Here is a 21,416-nt window from a genome sequence, read left to right on the forward strand (position 1 = left end):
GACATTAGAAGACTAAACTGCAACACTAAACAGAAAATATAATACAAAAATGGGTCAAATAATTTTATTTTAAAAATATTCAAATTATTAATAAAACATGACTTTTTATTTAATAAACACAAAATAATGGGGGGGAATTACTAGGCTTATAAATTGTTGGTAGGTGGTCATAAGTATATTTAGGATCTATTGACGTTAAATTGGCAAATTCTAATTCTTATCCATATTTAAACCAACTCCCAAAAGAATATTAAGAAGAATCAAAGTATTAAGAAGTTAACAGGAAGTAATCTGCTACAATTCAACATATAACGAAGCAGTGGTAAATAAAGATAAAGCAACAATTTCTTATCTATTCTGTATTCTATTGAAGAATTTCTAACTGTGCTCTTTTTTATTTTTTTTGGGAGCAATACTGTACCTGTGTTAAAATCTCTCTGGCAAACGCTTGAAATTTGCAGCAGCTTTTCTTCCTTCACTATCCTTGATGTCTATCCAGCTTTCCCTCTGCCTATAACATGCTTTTTCACTCTTCTATATTTGCCAAAGTATTAAAAATATGCCATTTGGAGAAAATAGCAAGGGTCAAGCTCATTTCATGACTAAAACTCTAAGGCTACATACAGTGTTCGGAGAGGTTAGAGAGAGGTTAGAGCAAGTTAAAAATGGCCACCCGCTCCAAGGTAAATTGGGAGGGCTGGAATCACAGAAACAAGCAGGCTCGGGGCGTGGTGGGGATTAAGGGATCTGTAGGGGGTTATGGGGAAGAAGTGGCATCCTTGGAGGGATCAGGGTGCCAAGCAGCATCCATAGCAGGGATAGGAGGCAGGCAGTATCTGAGGGAGGATTGGGGGGGTAGGCAGGATCTGCAGGGGTGAACAGGGGAGCAGGTAGGATTTGTAGGAGGGAACAGGGGCAATCAGGGGGACAGCAGGTGTTTGCAGGAGGGACTGGCAGAACTGGGGGGGCTATGAGGGTCCATAGGGGGGGCTTGGAGGAATGTGTGGGCATCCACCCCCAAGGAACAGGGGATGTTTAGCCCCCCACCTTCCGCAAAGAACCAACTTCCCCTTCCCTCCTGCCCCAATCAGCAGTAAGTAGGTGTAAGCTCTCTTAGGACTGGGAAAATCCTAGTGAAATAATTTAATGCAACAGCATGAAACGTCAGAGCTGTTTCTCTTTTACAGTATTTGAAGTGGATTTCTTTGCTTGGCTTAGCTTTTAAAATAAATAAATATCCAGCTGTTATAGGTACTTCGGTTTTTCTGATCTGTTTACAAAGTTCCTTTTGTGGAGAAAAAGGACTAACAGAAGGCCAACCTTACACATCACGATTTGAACTTCTACACAGAAACATAACTATACTGATTTACAGGTGCATACAGAAATTATTAACATTTATAGACAGCTTTTCCAAAGAAACTGAATAAAGACCTAGCTGAGTAACCATAAAAATATTTCAGTTTAAAATTTTAAAATGCATAGATAAGAATTTGAATAATAATGCCATCAGTTAAGCATTGTATTTTTACAAAGGAAATCTGTCAAAGCAAAAAAGCCAATTAAATTTACTTTAAAAAAACATAAAAGTTATGTGACTATGTCTTAAATTTATATGATAGTTTTGAAAAAAATGGGCCAATATGGACGTCAACACTTGTAATATGACTGAAACTGTCAGCAAATAATGGTTCCTGCATAGATGTCTAAACCAAGGACACTACTTTTGCTCCTGGTAATAAAATGCATTTTCTTTGGTAAATTGCCATGTGCACAGGCCTAGTTTTTGTACAGCTTTTATTTTCTTCATTTTAAGAGATGAATTAGTGCAGGTGCAGTAATAACATCCAAATGAGAACAAAAAATAATATCACTTCTGACATACTGTGAGTCTAACCAATGTCTTATGCATGAGAAAGACAACTGATTCGTACAACAAATAAAGTGGCTGCACAGTCCATAACGACCCTACTATCATTGTTGTTATTTTATGAATTACCTAAAGCATGAATACAAAGGTTTAAGTAAAAGAACCAGAGTTGAAAAATAAGGGAAAAACAGAGAAACTTGGTGAATATAAAAGAAGAACACGGACAACCTACAGAGGTTGTGGAATTTCCATCCCTGGAAGTTTAAAGAGCAGATTATACAGGGTGCCAAAGATATGGCCTGCAGGCTGGATGCAGCCAAGAAAGCCCTAGCATCTGGCCTGCAATGCTGTCTCTGAGTCTTGGATTGACATACTCCATGAAGAACGCACTGGATTTGGCCCCATGTGCTGCCCACCTGGCACAGGCTGCATATGCTATAGGTGGTGACTAGAGTTCACACATACAACATACACAGCACATGGGGCCAGTCTGGCATGTACACTACATATGGTGCCCATGCTGGATTGGCTCTGCATGCTTGATCCAGGGCCAGTCTGGATGGGGCCCACAGACTGGCCACACATGCTGGATCCAGTGCAAGCACCAAATGTAGCATATATCCTGAACTGGCCCCATGCACTGCATCCTGTATGGGGCTAGGGTTGGCATGTGCTACATACAGCATGTGGGGTCAATTGGGGTAGGAGTGGGAGGGGTAAGGTTCATGGGGTGTCCATACCAGTTTAACTCTTTGTGCTGGTCTAGGGCATGCAATGCATGTGGCACATGCACTGACTCAACCCTGTGTGCTGGATCTGGCACATGAGGCTGGTCTGTTGACCTGATCTGGCCTGCTGACTGGTCACGAGGCTGAATGAGTTTGACACCTCTAGGTTAGGCAAACGCTCGTCTAGAATGGTTTAAACAAAGATGATCCTGCCTTGAGCAGTGGGTTGTACTAGAAGACTTCTTGGATCCCTTCCAGCCTACTCTTCTGCTTCTATAAATGGAAAGATGATCTGCCTATAGTGTATAGCTTGATGGAGAATATTTCTGGGCCATGACAAAATCTCTCATAGAAGCCTCAAAAAAACCCATGAAAATATCATTAATAATAATTCAGTCTATATTGCTAAGTAAAGACTCATATGAGCTGGGAAGACAGATTCACCAAACAGATTTTCAAACATTGATCCTTACCTGTAAAAAGCTGCACAACTGCTTAGGTACCTAAATTCATGAGGTGCCTCTATTCTGGCCTGAACTGACACTGAGGTAGGTGCCTCAATCTGGGCCAATGCACAGGACCAGGAGTGATCCAGGCTGGCTGCATGGGTATTTAACTCTCATCAAAGATTACGGGCATCTGAATTGGTGCTGAGAAGCAGCTAAATTGCATAAGCCTCCAATTCCTTCAGCAAGGACAGAATATGCCTAACAACCGTTTGATGGCAGCAGCATGCATATAACTCAGTAGAAAGGAGGTAAAGGAGGAATACATTGGCAAGAACACTTGTGCAAGAAGTGGAATACTTGGATTCCAGACATTCCTCAGCCTGAGAAAACTCAAACCTGTAACTTTCACCTCCAGGGAGAGGGCCCTTAGCATAAGGTGACCATACATTGCAGTTTGACTGGAAGAATCCTGGGTTCCATAGGCAGGTCCCAGCCAGGTGGTCAAAAGACCAGGGCCAGAGTCCAGCAGGGAGGTGGAGTGAGATGGGGTGCCAGGCAGGTGAGTGTGCAGTCACCACTGCCACTGTGTGGGTGGACATACGGTCACCCTATCTGAGATGCCATATCCAAGATCCCTACACTTCTTGCTCCTGCACAGTGACAGCAGTGCCTACCTGCCTGGTGCACCGTGCTACTCCACCTTCTTCCTGGCCTTCAGACCAGGACTTTCGACCAACCAGCCAGGACCAGCCTATGGAATCCAGGACTGTCCCAGTCAAACCATGACATATGTATGGCACACTACCTGAGAACCAAGCAATGAGCTAGACTGGGTTCCCTGGACAAATAGGCCAGGGAGCACAACAAGTGATAGTGTAACTTTGTAGCCTAATGGTTATGGCACTCACAGGCTTCTCTCCCTGGAACCATAAGTGTTTATGCATTTTTCATTACACAATCATTGGTTAAAAAAACAGAAGCAAGCTTAGGATGTTATTTCTCATAACAAGAGGGTGCCCTTCTCGGCTTTCTCTTACTTGATCGTCTTCTGGTTCCATTAATTTGTACTTGTGGATGTCCAATGGGCCGGTTTCAACAAGGAGAGATGGGGAGGCCCATGCCTAGACTATAATCTTTAGTGTATTGGGAATGGCACATTTCTGAGATATGGGAGATTGAGGTTTGAAACCCCACAGGCTAGAGGCTCAAGAAGCCAGGTGTCCCATTTCCTGGACAAGTGCTCTTGCCACTAAACCAGTGATTTTCAAACCTTTTTAGGGTCAAGGCATCCCTGTATATTCAAGGCACCCCTGGATAGTTTTGACACACCCCTCAGAAAATGCCAACTCTTAGATTTCACTCTTTTTTGACTACAGAAAAATAATGGAGCAGTTTTTCTTTTGCAAAGAACTCAGAAAAATGACAACTATGTATTTCTATTTGAAATCTCTGGGTTCATCTTATGAATCATTTTTGTAAACCAAACAGTGAACATTGCTAGGCTATTGGGCAACAAGTGAGCTTTTCCTCTTCCGCATGGACAAGTTCAAGAATGAACAGGGGATGCTATGCTTTATACTGAAGTCAATGCTTGCTGTCAGTTAGACATGGTGGCTCGCGAAGGTGTCTCCTCTATGCCCAATGTGGACCCTGACAGGAGAAAAGCATCTCCTTTGCAGCCTAGGCCCCCAACCCAGTCAATCAAGATTGCTCCACCCTAGAGTAGAGTAAACTGCCTAAATCTTAGACCCTGCAGTGTGTAAATGGAGCCATATAAGAGGCCAGCTAAGATCTGGATCATAGTGCCTTTTTACAGTGTTCCCGCTCACACCTGTATTTTTCTGTTTTCAGTTTGTTCAGTACTAAATAAATTCCACGCCTATTTATTTAGCATTCTCACTTTACAAAAGCGAGTGGAAATGAAAATGGAAACTGTGTGTAACAATCTGTTGCTAGATGGACAAAAATATAAAGAGACTAAAGGAGTTGATGCCCCAAACCTTCATACTCACACCTTTGCATAAGAAGTAGTCTTGATAAACCATTGCTTGAGATACTTCTTTTCCACTTTTGCTCCTGAACGCCATGAGCAGCCATTTTCATCCACTTGTTCATTAGCTAGAACCGTCTGATCCACTGGGTCCCAATTAACCAAGGCCTAAAAAAGTTTCAGGAAACAGTACCCTTTTTAGTATGTATGTCAAAAAAAGCTAAACTGCTCAGATACTAACACAACTCTACAAATACAGTTTCCAAGAGCTCCCACAATTTCTGCATTATAAAATGTCAATGAATCAGCAAGATGCAACTGAGGATCTGCTGCATACCCTGCTCTTCAGAATTTAAGAGAATTTAAAGACATTAAAGAGGATTTAAAGGCCAAAGTTGGTATGGCTAACGCTGAAGTATTTTGCTTGGATTGATCAAACTAGCAGGGATATACTGACTCAATGACATTTGCTATTTTCAGTAACAAAATAAAAACATCACTGAACATGATTTTCATTGACCTTACTGAACAAGTACGTAGACTGAAGTTTAAACTGGCGTGTACTGATGCAAGAGCTCTGTGGAACAAGACAAAAGGCTTTATAACTAAGGAGCTTTACTTGAGAAGATAGGGAGTACCACATCAAAAAGTGTTGGGTAGTAAGACTAATCATCTGTGACGAGATTGTTATACAGGTAACATTCTCTGTGCTGAAATTCTTGATGAGAAAAGGTGTATTGTTTTAGAGGTTACTCTTTCTTATTTATCTAAATCTAAGTAAACTAAAAATAATTGAATATGACAGCACAGTGAACATCTGTAGTCAAGTCTGTGTTCAAGTCATGAAAAAACTTTGTTGTTAGCTACACTTTGGGCTAAATAAAAAATGTCATACATGTTACACATGGCAAAAGTGATCTTGTAAAAAAATCAAAAGATGTAGCTATTTATCAGAAAGGACTAAAACAGAAACATTTTAGGGTACAGTAATTAAAATATTGTCTGCAATTTCATGGCCCAGGAAGTCTCTGCCAGTCCTATGTCCTAAACAGGTATGCCACTATTCATCATGAGGTGTTTACTTAAACATAAACAAAGAAGCAAATACCAAGGAAAGAGTAAAAGCAATTCTGAAGATCAATCTATTGTATGTGGCCTAATTTTGGAACTTCAGTGAAACTATAAAAATTAAAATCAACCAACTGAAATATAGTAGCCCTGCCTCATAGGCTAAGTAAAGACAGTCAAAAAACTTGAGACTGAATTGAATCAATCTTCACAGGTTAGTCTAAGATGTATAGACTAAACTGATAAGCAAGTGAACAGACATTAACTTTTGATTCCGGAAATAGCATACAGGCCTGCAGTGGTCCAGAACCCAGATGAGTGTTAGAGCATGCCTCCCTGCTCTGCTGAAGCAAACAGCTTGGGCCAAGGCTAGTCCACCCACCCTGTGAGGGTGAGGGTTTGCAAGGGAGGTACAATGCATCCTGGAATGCTGGGGGACTTTGAATCTGGTGGGGATCTGGGACAGAAGTTCAATCAACCAATTTAACCTAAATCAATTAAGTCTGATACTACATTCATCCAGATTTATCTCAAAACGGTTTCAGTCATCATTTTGAAAGAGGCTTACGTGCACTGAACTTCAGTTGCGTTACAAATTTGAACCGGTTTCCGATCAATTTCTGTCCCGAGCCATAAGGTTATACAAACCAGCACATTATTTGAAATAAATTAAATAAACCTACTGAGTACTTAGAAGAGCTCAGTAACTGTCAGAATAAAACAAAATTTAAAATAAAAAGCAAAACCCCGAAAACCAGCAAATACTGAGATCCTCATACTACTATGTTTTATGTTTATTTTACCACTTTTCTCCTGCTTAAACTTTTAAGCTGGAAAAAAGTGCCTACTGTGCTCAGGTAGCAAAAGTTGTGGTGAGGATAAAGAAAAATACTGTGGTATGTAGCTATTTGATTCCTCTCCTCTTTGGAATACCATTGTTCTTACCATTAACAATGATTTCTTTTGTGCATAATCAGACTGCCTCTGCATTGATTGCAATAATATATCTCATGAATGAAAGAGTTATATTTATCATCAAAAAAACCCCCTTCTGTTCAAAACAAGCCCAGGTGAATTCAATGGGTCACAGGAATTCATGCTTTATATGGTTCATTTGACTTTTGTCTGTAACTTGCTGATAATGTCAGACCTTTTCATTAAAATAAGTCAACATTATACTATACCAAGAGCATAATCTAAAAACTAAAAATAATCAATATACCCTGTTATTGCAGATCCATTTTAAAAGTCAATCAAAATTTCTATTTTCAATAACAGTACAAACCTTAATAAAATTGACTCTAAACTAACAACCTTTTATTTGTAAAGCACTTTCTACTAAAGGGACTGGGAAACTGAAAGGTTACTGAGAGGAACATAAACAATATTAAAAAGTGATAAATCTGAAAATAAAACAAAGCTGTACTATTATAAACATTTATTTCCTTTTGTTAAGCAGGCTATGATCCAAACTGAGAAGAAATTGAATATTTTCACTTACTAAAAAGAGGTAATATCTGTGCTAAAAATTGTGGTTTGTGATTAAACAGGCCACGTGACTTGGGCAGTAATTAATACTGCCATATAATTCAGAATAAATATCTCCAACACAATCAGCAGATAAAAGCACAGAGCAGTACACACTAAAATCAGGAGCTGAAAAGTCATTTTTAATATTGTGCTTCATCCCTTACACCTTGCTACCTCATACACCCCTTACCAGCATTCAGGACTTGTGCAGTCTCTCACTGAAGACAAGAAATAGGGTTCCATGTAACGAATATAAAATGGATTTCTTATTGAGATTGCAGGATGCAGACAGACTCTATTCACTTCCACTGACTCTAGCTCCCAGACCAACTGAACCAAAGTATCCCTTTGGAGGTAATCCCTGGTATGGCATATATAACCATGGAATGAAATGCTAACTACAGTAGAACACCACATCTGTCATCCTCATTGCTTTAACAAAACTACAAATTCTCCTCTTGCATTCAATTTACAATTGTAATTAAAGAATCTTCAGACTGTGAAGAAATAATGTTTAATGCACATCTCAGGTGCGCTGGAGGCATGAGATAAAGATGTGCATTAGCTAGCACAGCATAGCTAAGCGTCCCAATCATGATCCCTTTTAGATCAATGGTAAATATTTCTGGGACCTCACTAAGAAGAGAATAAGGCTCTAAGTGAGTAGTTATATCAACAGCTAGGAAATAAACTAATTCAACCTACATCACAATTTAGCATTTCAGAATATGCCAAGAGATTGCCTGCATACGGCCAACAGACACCGCTTTAATAAAATCACTGATTTTGTTTCCATTCTATCTGGCAATGGTAGCTAGCTGCTCATTAATATATAATACCTATGGTTATATATTATCTTATATATTATATATCACTGTAAAACATAAATACCTGCCTCCATAATGAATGTGAACTGAAGAGTGAAAGATGTTATATGGAGTATGAATGATTCAAGATATTCAGGTTAAAGTACATGCATAATTTTATGGGTCAAAGATTGCACTTACCTCTTTTTGATAAACTAACTGGGCTTCAAATAACTTAATAAAGAGGTACTGTGTCCATTTATAGTAGTCTGGCAAACAAGTGGTTATTTCCTGTTTATAAATAAAAAAAGAATTTTTTTTAGCAAGTACATCATAACTCAAGTAATTTGACAGATGCTATGAGCTATTGCAACCTGTTTGTACTGAATTAAATTAATTTAGAAAATATGCATTATGGATGAATTTCACACACAATCAGAATTTTCGCGGGGATGGTGTGTGAGGCTCTACAATTATGGAGATAGGAAAATAATAAGACACTGGGCAGGGAAGTCCAGTGGGGATAGAACCATAGTACTGCTTGACCAAGGAGATGGCAGAAAGGAAGAACACAAGAAATGCTGTAGACAAAATTTATCTCCTCACACTGCTCTCAGTAACACGGAAGCAGGAGCAGAAGCAGCTGGGGCTAGTAGGGGGATTTTGTATTTGTAAAGAAAAGCAGGAGTTGAAGGAAAATGAGAAGGTAAATGAGAAAGAAGGTGAATGAACTAGAGTCCTAAGAAGTTGTGGATCTTAACAGACCAGAAGAATAAGGCAGGCAGGCAGAAACAGGCAGTCAGTTTACATCTTAGAAATAAGATGGTACAGAGCAAATTGCATACTGAAAAAGTAAAGAGGGAGTAATGCTTAGTTATGATAAGTTCAAGTGAATGGCCGCTCTCACTGGCAGACAAGCTTATTTAACGTTGAACATTGTAAAAATGAAAGCTAGGACTAGGGCAAAGGGCCAGACAGGAAGTCAGTGAGTCAATGAGTGGAAGGATTTTTATGTACATGTACATTTGGAACCAGTTCAAAAGGGGGATAAGGGGAATGATGACTCTTGCTCTGAACTGTGCAGCAGCTGTTAATTTCTAATATTTGGACAAAGCCAGGATGATACAAATGCAGCAAAGCAGCTTTAACTTCACCATTCTTCTATCCAGGATGAAAGTTTGGAGCAGTTTTGCTGTATTTGCATTGATCCTGATTGCTGATCATTGATTGCTTGTCCACAGGTAACAGCTGTGGCATTGCTCCCAATGACAGCAGGGCCCCTTTTGAAAAGGTCTTGTCTTGAAATAGGTCCAAATATATGCGTGTCCATACCCATACAGAAGCAAATGGAAATCTGATAAGAAAGAGGAAAAGTTAAGAGAAGAGAGGAAGCCAGTATCAACAAATATATTTTTTACTGAATATTTTGCAGATGCTTATATAGCAATGATGAATAAAGTCTGCTTTTAAAATATTCAAAACTTGCCTTATGCAGGATTAGTGTTTTTGATGCATTTCAAGGAGTAACAGCAATGTAAAAAAAAAAAAAAAATACTGTACTAGAGATGGTATGTTGTAGGTGTGATGAGAAGACCCACACACCACTATTAATATTTTCTCCACACGTATGGCCCTTGAGACAAGTGCAGCTCAGACCCCAGTGTTTGTGCTAATAGGCTCATGAATCATTCTGATACAATATGGTGTTAGAAAGTAAAAGTTTAGGGAGAGGCCAAAATATATAATTAAAATAGTATTTATATCACGGTATGCAAGAATTTTCTTTAGTCATTACTGTCAATGCCTCAGTTCGACATTTTGCAAAAAATAGTTCTAAAAATGAAAAGCAACAATGAGCTACGAAGATCAAACAAAAACTACCTTAAACTAATAAGCTATATATAAAATGAGATAACTGATTTCATTTTCTAAAGATGTGCACATGATTCTCTTTTTCTCTGTGCAAATGTGGGATTTTTAGGGTATAATTTCACAGGCACAGACAGGTTTTAAGGTATGTCCCCAAGTGAAAAGAGGAAAGAAATGCTACTTTTAACTCTATTTAAGGTCTGAGAAGTAAAATTCTATGCAAATAGCACCTTCTTGCTCAACAAATCCATTGCCTTATTTAATTTAGAATCATATGTGCTTGCTTCAGCAAACCAGTACATTTCTTTCTTTTATCTTGCAGCTTTAGAAGTGGGAGCTAGATTACATTCTGGTCCCAAACTCAAAAAGAGCATATTCTGACTTTTGGGCTGCAGAGTTGGGAATTAGAAAACTACTAACATTCAACCTGGAAATGGAGCAATTTTGACTATGAACTCATACACGGACCACATACTGCTTATTTCAAAGTTTCTTTTCTGACCATAAATGCCTTTAAATCTTCCGTTATAGTTTTGGTGACTGATGATACATTGACTGAATGTCATCATAATAGCTTTCATTATTTTACACCTTTAACTACACAGTACTGAAATATTCCCATCTGACAGACCACAGAGAATACCTTTGGTATTGTTTCCATGATATTAAATCCATTTGCCTTGTTTTCCACTGCAGGATATTAGTTTACACCAGTGCAGTTCTACTGAAACCAATAGAGAGTTGTCATTGTAATATTAGTTGTATAAAAAAAGAGAATCAAGCTCAACTGAACTCTATTTTCTACATAAAGTTATAAAGGTAACTGCCAATTCATTAAAAAACAAAAAAGTTACCATAAAATGGTCCATGCAGAAGTAGTAAAATGAACAGAGGTTTGTCTCTGGCCATGTACAGATGTTTAGTTTCCACTGGGAGAAGCACTGCTCTCCTGGCAGAAACCACTAGTGTACTAACGTTTCATTTTTTTTTCCTGGAGCTGTTCCAAAAGAAAATTAACCTGACTACATCCAGGTAGAAACTGCTCCTGGGAGAGTTTCTCTCAGGAGAATGAACACATGCACACTTTGCCCTGGCTTAACACTTCCTAGAGACCAGGACGAGTGGAACCATGGGGAGTCTCCTGTGCCTTCCAGACACCAGGGTCAACTCAGTATGGAGAAGGCAAGGGACAGCTCCTTCCCTCCTGCAGACTGGGAAAGAAGGGAAGGAGCAGCCACCAGCTGTTCCCCACCTGCTTCTCACTCTGGAGTCCCCAGTGTGAGAAGTGGCCAGAGGGCTTTTCCCTGCCAGAGGCCAAGCAGAAGGAGCAGCACTGTGAACTGGAGTGAGATTTCAGGTGGGGGGCTTTACACCAGTGCTCCCTCTGGTCAGCTTCCAGGCACCCAATTCTCACTCCAGAGTCCCCAGAGCAAAGGGCTTTGCTCTACTGTTCCTGCTGCCCCCCACCCCAACAGGAACAGGAAAACTAGAACATCCCCCCAAGGAACTCGAAAACTAGAACAACCCACACTTTCCCTAGATTGGGATCACCCTGATGTTGGGAAGACATGAGGGTGTTAAAGACTGAACATCTGTACTGTCACCTCTCCCAAAATCATTTCTAGCAGTGGAAAATTTCCAATACTAGGAATATACATAGCTTCTTCAGGGCTGAAGCACAGATTAAGCATGGAAACCACAAAAAGGGGATATTCTCAATCTAAAATGGCATAATTAACATATTTAGAATGATATAATACAAGCTAGCTCCTGAAGACAGCAATCTGTCTAGTACAGGGGTGATGATATATGGCCCATGGCGATGGAATCAATGGATCCAGGCCACAGAGCTGCTAGATCCAGCACACAGAGCTAGAGGTCTTTGCCTCCCTCCACAATGTGCAGGTGCAACTTTCAGACCATGGGGAACTGCGCTGGGGTTGAGCGGCTGCAAGGTGCATCTGCACTATTGGCATTTCTCCTCACCCCTTTGTTAAGAGAATTAAGAATTAATTTTGGATGAATACATGAGTGAGTGAGTGAGTGAGTGAATGAATATGTTTTTCAAGCATACAGTCTGCAGAAGAAGCAGCCTTGAGAACAGGAAGATAAGAAGAACAACCAACAAACAACCTACAAGAAGATAAGGAGCAGAACATATATCCTGTCTCAGGATGTTGTGAAGCAACTCCTCACCATCTGCATGCCTAAGCTATGCCATATGTGACTGAAGGACTGTGAGTTTTGATAAAGTCAACTCAGCAACTCAGCTCAACAACAACAAAGTGACTGGCTTAGCGGGCATCTGTCTGCCTGGACTAAGTATAAGAGGACAGTGAAGACCAGGCCCTGAAGATGCCGTATGCCATCCACATCAACTCAGGAGAACCTGCTAGCATGCCTCCTGTAAGATCGTGTCCAGAGCTATCGTGACTGGCCATCGTGACTGAACCTGAGCATCAGTGGATTGGGGGTAGTGTTACCTCTCAGCTCCATGTTCTTGGGGAACCCTGACACGCAGCCTGTCTTACAAAGAATCCCTCCCTCCCCCTCCTCTACCTAAACAAAAACTGTTTAAGATGCAGTGAGAGACACACCTAAAACCCTCCAGATAAGGGTGACAACAGTGAGACAAGTGCCCTAGGTCTCATTTGCATCTGAGATGGAACCAGATGCCAATTCATGGGAGAAGAAGAACAGAATGCCCGAAGCAGAGACCACAGTGAATTTTGGGATCAGAGAAGCAGGGGAACGCTGCATGATGTGGAATCTGTGCTCCAAATGCTAAATCAACCCACATTTACACACACCCAGCTCAGCATTTATCAGACCAGTTCTAATCTGGATTTACAAAGGACTTTTCTTCCCCCCCCCCTCCCCCCCACACACATCTCTAAGCAAAAGTAAGTTTACTAGGCATCTCGCGCCATAAATTCCCAAGTCCCACTATGGGAGGACTATTAAAACTTGATTGACTAAAACTCGGTTGCTGGGTTAGGGAATGCTGAGGCAAAGAGATCGAGTCGGGGGGGTATGGGCAACATTTGAACAATGGTTAAGGGTTCATCACAGCGTCCAGCCCGTTGGAGCCCTGACCACAAGTGTTGTCATACTTTTCCCGAGACGACTGGTGGAAGTCCTCTCCACCACAGGTCATGAACACTCCAAGGATTGCCTTAAGTCTGTTAAAAGACTATAGTATGATCTGGAAAAGTCATGCTAAGCTGAGGCTTGTTCACAAGTAAAAATCCAAAACCCTGATGCTGCAAGCTATCTATTGTTTCTGAAGAAACCATGAGATATCCCATCAGTATATCTGCTATCCAGAGGAATTTCAAGCTGGCTTCTAAGTGTCTGGTTATTGCTTAACCTTGTTTTCCTGAGTATCAATCAGTTTCTTGAGATATTCCAAACCAGATAACCCCTTGTCAAAAGAAAAGACAATGATTTACACTATTGAGACTGCTTTGAAGAAGATGAACTGAGGGTATAAAAATTTGTAAAAAAGCAAAGTGTATATGCGCTTCAAGAGGAGAAGTCTCTCTCACACCACCTGCTTTATTCTCAAGAAGCTGGAAGAAACCGATCGTCTCTCTTCACAGATTGTGATAAGAACTTTAATTTACCTGTCAGCATTTGCAACCCGAGTGCCTTGGACTGGTGAGATCCCAGCTCTCTCTCTCTTTTCTCTCTAGGCATACATTTCTGGACCTGAACTGTATTAGTTAAGCTTGAGCTAAGTTTCCCCAAATACTTAGTGAAACCAGGGTATACTGTAATTGTTTGTGTTTGTTTTTCCTTTGCATGTCTATTACTACTAGTACCATTATATATTTCATCTACTTAGCAATAAATAACTTTTATAGTCAACTTGGTAGTAACTGGATATTTTTCCTTCTCTACTTCTCCTCTCCCACTTGCTCTGCAGCAACACTTCTTTTATGTAAGCTAAAGATTCCTGTGAAGCCCAAAAATACTGTGGCGTCTGCTCATCAAGAGGCTAAAGATTGGGACGTGCTGAGTTTAAAACACATAAGGGGATCAGCTTGTACAGGCTGATTGACCCAGTTTGACTCAGACGTGCCCTAATAAACTGAATGCTGGCCCATGAGGATCTCATCTGGACACCCAGCCAGATTCAGAGGTATTCTGTTTAACTGTGTGCTTGTGTATGACTGCAGTTTATTATTGCTCTGATGAACTGATTCTTGGCATATGAGGGTGTCAGCATGTCCATGCTGATCAACCCGGCCGGATCAGGCGTATCATGTTAATCTGTGTGTGTTTGGGTGCATGACTGATTTGGTGACTGGAGAAACCCAGCTCCACTGAAACTGAATCCTGCAAGATACCTCCACTGGGGGTGAGGACTTGCAGAAGGAAGATATTCAGCTCCGTATAGAAACACAAGTAACACAAGCAGCACATTGATAGAATTACCCAGACCCTAGAAACATATCTCTAATAAATGAGCACACCCCAAAGTGATGGGCTAATCTGGTAACAGTAGAGGGCTGAGGAGGGGTAAACATGAATGGTTTTAGATAGAGCATTTCTTTTCCCCACTTGATCTATGTGTGTCACTCAATAAAGACCTTGGTTGCTGAACTCATGCACTGGTCTCTTGTCCAACACCTTCTCTCACAAATAGACATGCAGCTTCCAGCCCACGGGGAGCTGCATTCATGCTGCAGCCACTGGGGTGGAAGCAGGGAAAAGTGGAGGTTTTGCAGACACAGGGTGCCTATACATGTCCAGGGGTGCTGCTCCGACACACTGTAATTACAGTGCATCAGAGCAGACTCTAATTAGTGTGCTCCAGCAGCCTCCACATCTTTTGTACTCAGCCTCCCATGCTTCAAAATGGTGATGGGAGAACTTTAACTAAAAGCTCCTCAAGCAAGCTTTAGTTAAAGCGCCCCTGCAGCCATTTTGAAGTGTGGGACATTGAATACATGAGACGCTGACGGTGCTTTAATTAGAGCCACTCCAATTAAAGTGCCTCCCACCCTCCACCCCTGGAGCACGTGTAAAGACAGTTTGCACATGCCCAGCCCAACTGGAGCTCCCTGCAGATGGAAATGGTATCTGCACTGCCACTGTGAAATGGGATCCGAGGGAAGCAGCAGCAGCGTAAGCACAGCTCTCAGCTGCCTGGCTCCAGTGTGGCAAAAGTCTCCTGCCTCTGCAGCCTATGTCACGCTACATCCAAGTTGTTCCAGCCCACTTTTTGTATAGGTTGCTGGCCTCTGGTCTAGTAGGGTGAACTGGCTAGCTATTCAGGAAAATATACCGCCTATTAGCATAGAAAAAACTTGCTCTCGGATCACTGAACAGAAGAGTTTCATAATTAATTCTACATAATGGAGGTCTGAAGTTATAAATCACTGACAACATTGCTACTCCACCTTTTTTCCACGAGTCACTCATGGAAAGATTTTCTTAAGAATAAATAAGATTTGAAAGCAGTAAGAATTTATGTCATTGCAGATAATGATGCCAACAGCTGTCTGACAAGTTCATAATGTGATCTCTATAGTTTAGCACATTAAAATTTGTAGAGAAAAGTGAAGTTTGTATGCTTCCAGCTACAGAACCCTAAGTTATTTTTGCAGTGTCCTCTTTGTATGTTTTCTTGTGGGTTTATTATCACACTTTAATTCAAGCCAGATGTTTGTTAAAGGCTTTTATCTGCGTTATTGACAAAAATCTGAAGGGCTTTAACTGATCTTTCCTGACACAAAAAGTCAAAAAAGCTTTCATAAGAAGGTTCTATAGGATTATTAAATGAGCTTTCTCCACAGTTCACCAAATTTGTTCTCTCATTTGTTGCTGCAGAACTCTGGCATACCAGCGTACAATCACTCATTTTATTGGGAAGGAACAATGCAAGAATGCTGTAACCAGCAAATACCCTATTCATCCTATTGGAACACTCGTTTTTGTTTCTTTATAGTTTTGATAATATATACTAAAATATTAATCAATCTAAATATGAAATACTCTCTTCTTCTCCCCATATGATGTGCTCCCAGGCAGTATGCAACAGACTTAGTGACAGACAGCCATAATAGTATTTGAGGAGGAAGATTTTTTTTTCCTTGTAAAAGACTCCTCTTCTTTTTCCCCTCCATTTCAGTTTTCTCTTTTCATTTTGCCAACTTGCTAGTCACAGACATAATCTATAAAGCCAAAATCTATATAGCCTATATTTATTATTTATCATAATTATTGTTACTATACTACCTTCAGGGATGATGCTCCCTGCTACAAACCGTCTGCTGTGAAGACTGATGCACATGCATGATGCTAGAGAAAGAAAAATATGCAGTTACTTAGGATGTCCTTTATAGACCCTTCATGCCAAGCAAAGATGGTGCTGAAGGAGTTGGTTTGATCAGTAAATGAACTGAAATTCAGTTAAGTATTTTTACACTTTGAATCAAATGGCACTACTAATTTAAAATGAGGCTAACTCACACTGGGTGCTCTGACAGGAAATCTTAAGTCTGCCATATGATCAAAATCCTAACCTTCTCCAGCTACTAAGGAAACAGGACAAAATCCATGTTAAAGGTTCCTAGACACACAGGTGTCCAGAGTATCCTTAAGTCAAGATACTGCTCATCAGTAAACAAAAAATGATAACATTAAATGATTTATTTAAAATGTATTTCCAATGTTTAAGTCTGCTACAGACTTACCATGTTCTATTACAGAGCTGTGAATTTAAACAGCTATTTTTTAAAAGGGGGGGGAAGATTTGAAGTTTACCTTTAAGCTAGTTTCACAGGTATAATTTTTCAATATCTGTAGTATTTGCTGTCTGTGTAAAAGCTGTTCTCTGCTGTAAGCCCAGCTAGGTTTTGTGAATAATACATAACTAAACTAGAAGAAAGCCATTTCTTAGTTTATTAGTAATCGTTTTTTACTACCACAGCAATGTGCTCATGTACTACACTCACATATTTTTTGTTAAGAAAAGAGAAAACAAGAGGAAAAAGTAACTTGGAATTTCTTCAAAATATATGAGAGAAATTAAACCATTTAAAATCCGTTATCCATCTGTTTGGGCATTATACAACGTTTTGGCTGCCCAAGTACAAAACAGCTTGTTAGAAATACATTAATGTCCTGTTTTTCACAGATCTACAGAGGCAGATCCACCTATATTTCCTATGTACAAGTTAAACATTGATAGTTCAAGGACTTTCACATATCATTTATAGCATAAAAAATAATCCTGCAGAAGCCACTCTCCAAAATGAAAAGCAGTCAAATGTCAAGTTATTTTTCTGTTCAACTACCAAGAGAAGACTTCGTTATCAATTAAATAATGATATGCATGGAGAAGAAAATTATGTAAGTAATATGACATTTAAGTTTTACTTCAGATAGAGGACAAAAGGACACTTCAAAATGAACTCAAAACCTAAATATAAGCAGAATATGAGATCAACTTTACTTTTATGTGAAAATTAAATCAAATTTAGCACAGATGGAAATGGTTCATGAATAAAGTCTTCATGAAAAACCTACACCCTAGGGAAAAAAGTTAGATTTTGTTTTACTTGTGAAGTGGTGGCTTGATGGAAATGCATATTCAGTTTGACAGTACCCAAAGGCAATGGAAAAGAAATCCTGCCATAGGCTCTGCATCGTTTGCTGCTGGTGTAGCATCAAAACAACCTTTCTAGAGAAGGTAGCTCTCCTGAAAAGAACTGTAGTGCCATGGAGTGGTCTAGTATCTATTTTCTATTTTGAAAGAATTCTATTGCCAGACATATCAAACCTATGGTTATTTTGAAAACAGCCAAGGCATGACTACAATAGTTTCAACTCTTCAGATCTTTGATACCACTTAGAGACTTAAAACCTGCTGCTTTTGAACACCTGATTTTCTGCTAGACTGAGAAACATAATGCCCTGCTTGGAATTTCAGAGTAGAAATGTCCTAAAATTCTTTAAATAAAAAAACCTAAGGGACACCATGCATCCTGTGCTATGCATGTTAAAAGGCTTATCACTACACTTATCCTTCTAGATTTTGGAGCTTAAAACCATCATCAAGCTGTATTTCTAAACAGACTAGTGATTTGGGTGCCTGTTTAAGAAACCTGAGAAGAACCTGCTTTTCAGAAGTCTGGTGTTCAGTATCTATGAAAAGATACTTCAAAAAGTCCTGATTAAATTGGATATCTAAAAATTAAAGCATCTAAAAATCAAGACACTTCTGAAAATTTTAGGCTATTCCTATTATTCTAAACTCTAAGAACTCACAAGAAACACAAAAACATTTTTGTTTGGTAAATTATATGCATTAGTGCTATCAAACTCATAGCCCATGGACCACATGCAACTAGGGTGGCCACTGACACATCCCCAGAACACAGGACATCCCCCTGGTGAAGGGTGGGACCACGGGCCCCTTTGGCCAATCAGCAGTGAGGCATGGAGCCGGCTCCTCCTCAGCCAATCAACAGTGAGGGGTGGGGCCACTAGGCCCCTTGGCCAATCAGCAGCAAGGAGTGGGGCCACCGCAAGAGGCTGCTATTTGGTCCATGAACCCCAAGCTGATGAATCTGTGGTGCTCTGTGAAATGAGGGAAAGCGAGTGCTAGGATCAACAGCAAGTTTGTGAGCTGAAGTTCAGTCAGCAAGGAGCCTCACCTCACTCCCCCTGCATTGTCGATTCCCATATCCCACAGCTCAGCCAGTCTCTCCAGACAATGTAGCTTTGAGGGAATGTGGCATAGCTTGAGCACCCCTTCCCCAATGGGATCCGGTGTCACTCCAGCCTAGATCCACGCTCAGAAGCCAGGGGGACACAGGAACCTTACCACTCCCACTCAGCTCAGCTGCCCTCAGGGCCCAGGTCCACCTGCACATGCCCAGCCCAGGATCAGGGACCTCAGGCATGCAACAGTGCCTCGGCATTGCTATGCCTGCACATGCACTGCAGCCACAGCTCCTTGCGCAGGCACAGAGAGACCGGCTTCTGGGATCCTCCACCTCCTCGCCTGCCTGGCTGGCTTAGAACCCTGCTCCTCCTGGCTGTGCACCACCCTGCCTCTAGACACAGTCAACAGAATCATAAGGACAAACGACTGACATGCATTTCCACCAATGAACTGAAAACAGGACTTTTTGCAGGGGACAAAGTGTTTAAAAACACTGTGGTCCAGTATAAAACAAGACCAATGGCCACCCTACATGCAGCCCACAAGAAGTTAAGCTGCAACCCGTGGGCATTTACCCAGAAGCTGCTCCCATTGCTTTGGCTGTAACAGCAGCCAGAGACTTTGTACTCCCACTCCTCTCCTCTAGCTGCTGCTTCCTGCCTCTGCCCTAGGCGACAGAGCCATGCAGCAAGCATGGGGAGCTGAGGGTGATTACAGGGCTGTGTGGGGGATCGCACCTACATGGTGCAGCAGTGGTGGGGAAAGGGGAAGGTAGTTTCCATGAGGGCATGCACTACAGCTGGGAAGCAGGGTCAGGAAGGGTGGGGAGGGGGAATCATGCTCACGTGCCTACACATTGCAACTGGGGGTGAAATTGCATTCACAAGCTGCACAGTAGAGGGAATTGCATGTTTATACCTGAACAATGTAGTAAGGGGGGGGAGATTGGGTTCAAGTGCCCGTGTGGTGCTGCAGGGTTTGTGGAATTGTCTGTGTGGCCTGGTGGACAGCCCTGGTTTAAGAGATGTGATGCTTAGCTTTCTGAAATAACATTGCTGCATTTTAATAATTTTATACCTGCTCTGTCCTATCTGTATAGTTTAGTTCAATACAATATGCAAACCAAAGAATAAAAAGTATTGTTAAGATTGTGACAGAAACTAAAATAAACTTGGCTACGAGAGGGCAACCTCCAGGAAACAGGTACAAAAGGAGGCTCCTTATCTACTTATTCATAGTTCAGTTGAATTTTAAAAACACATGTTGGTTTCCACAATCTTGGACAGAATTCTGCAGCACAACAAAGATAATTCCTTGTGTAGTCACCTTCTTAAGCACAGCAGTGCACATTAGGCACTGAAATGCATCATATTTTATTGAAATGGAGAAGACAGGCAGTCTTCACAGGCAAAGCCAGCTCCCAGACTACTGCACCTGGCAGCATAGTTTGGGGATGAGGTAAGCAGCCAATACTGGCAAAAAAAACAGGTTAGAGACTACTTTAAAAAGCTGGACTCACAGAAATCCATGGGGCCAGACAGGACGTACCCAAGGGTACTAAGGGAGTTGGCTGATGTGATTGCAGATCCACTGGCTGCAATTTTTGAAAGCTCATGGTGATCAGGAGAGCTCCCAGGTGACTGGAAAATGGCATATATAGTGCTCATATTTAAGAAAGGGAAGAAGGAGGATCTAGGGAACTACAGATCAGTCAGGCTCACTTCAGTCCCTGGAAAAGTCATATAGCAGATCCACAAGGAACGCATTTCTAAGCACTTGGAGGAAAAAAAAGTGATTAGAAACAGTCAGCATGGATTCACCAAGGGCAAGTCACGCCTGACCAACCTGATTGTCTTCTATGATGAGATGACTGGCTCTGTGGATGCAGGGAGACTACTGCATGTAGTATACCTTGATTTAAGCAAGGCTTTTGATAGAGTCTTCCACAACATTCTCACAGGCAACCTAAGGAAGTATGAGTTGAATGAATAGACTGTAAGGTGGATAGAAAACTGGCTGGATCATTGGATTCAAAGGGTAGTCAATGGATCGATGTCTAATCGGCAGCTAGTATCAAATGGAATTCCCCAGGGGTTAGCCATGGGGCTGGTTTTTGTTCATCAATGACCTGGAAAATGAAATAGAGTGCACCCTCAGCAAGTTTTCAGATGACACCAATCTGGGGGGAGTACTAGATATGCTGGAGTGTAGAGTTAGGATTCAGAGAGGCACCCTTGCTCCTTGGAGGTGATGGTGGCAGTGGCGCAGGGGGGAGCAGGGTCAGAATGCCACGGTGGGGGGGCGAGGCCAGCTCCAGTGGCCTCGGCCCACCCCTCCCCTCTTCTGTTGTCACTGCCTGTAGGGTTGATCTGGCAACAGTGGGGGGAGGAATGGACTGGGCCCAGACCCAACACTGGTGGGGGAAG

The 21,416-nt window shown here is 41.2% G+C and overlaps 1 protein-coding gene across 1 annotated transcript in view; it reads right to left on the bottom strand.

Annotated features, from left to right (window-relative positions):
- Positions 1-21,416, bottom strand: part of LARS2 (leucyl-tRNA synthetase 2, mitochondrial) — a 126,570-nt gene that overhangs the window by 66,907 nt on the left and 38,247 nt on the right. The window contains exons 6-7 of the mRNA XM_019537246.1: positions 8,643-8,732; positions 5,062-5,205 (exon numbers count right to left, since the gene is read on the bottom strand). Coding sequence (XP_019392791.1) covers positions 5,062-5,205; positions 8,643-8,732 — 234 coding nt within the window. The remainder of the gene's footprint in view (positions 1-5,061; positions 5,206-8,642; positions 8,733-21,416) is intronic.

The sequence above is a fragment of the Crocodylus porosus genome, unplaced genomic scaffold (assembly GCF_001723895.1).
Source record: "Crocodylus porosus isolate Cpor-Errol unplaced genomic scaffold, CroPor_comp1, whole genome shotgun sequence".
Lineage (NCBI taxonomy): Eukaryota > Metazoa > Chordata > Crocodylia > Crocodylidae > Crocodylus > Crocodylus porosus.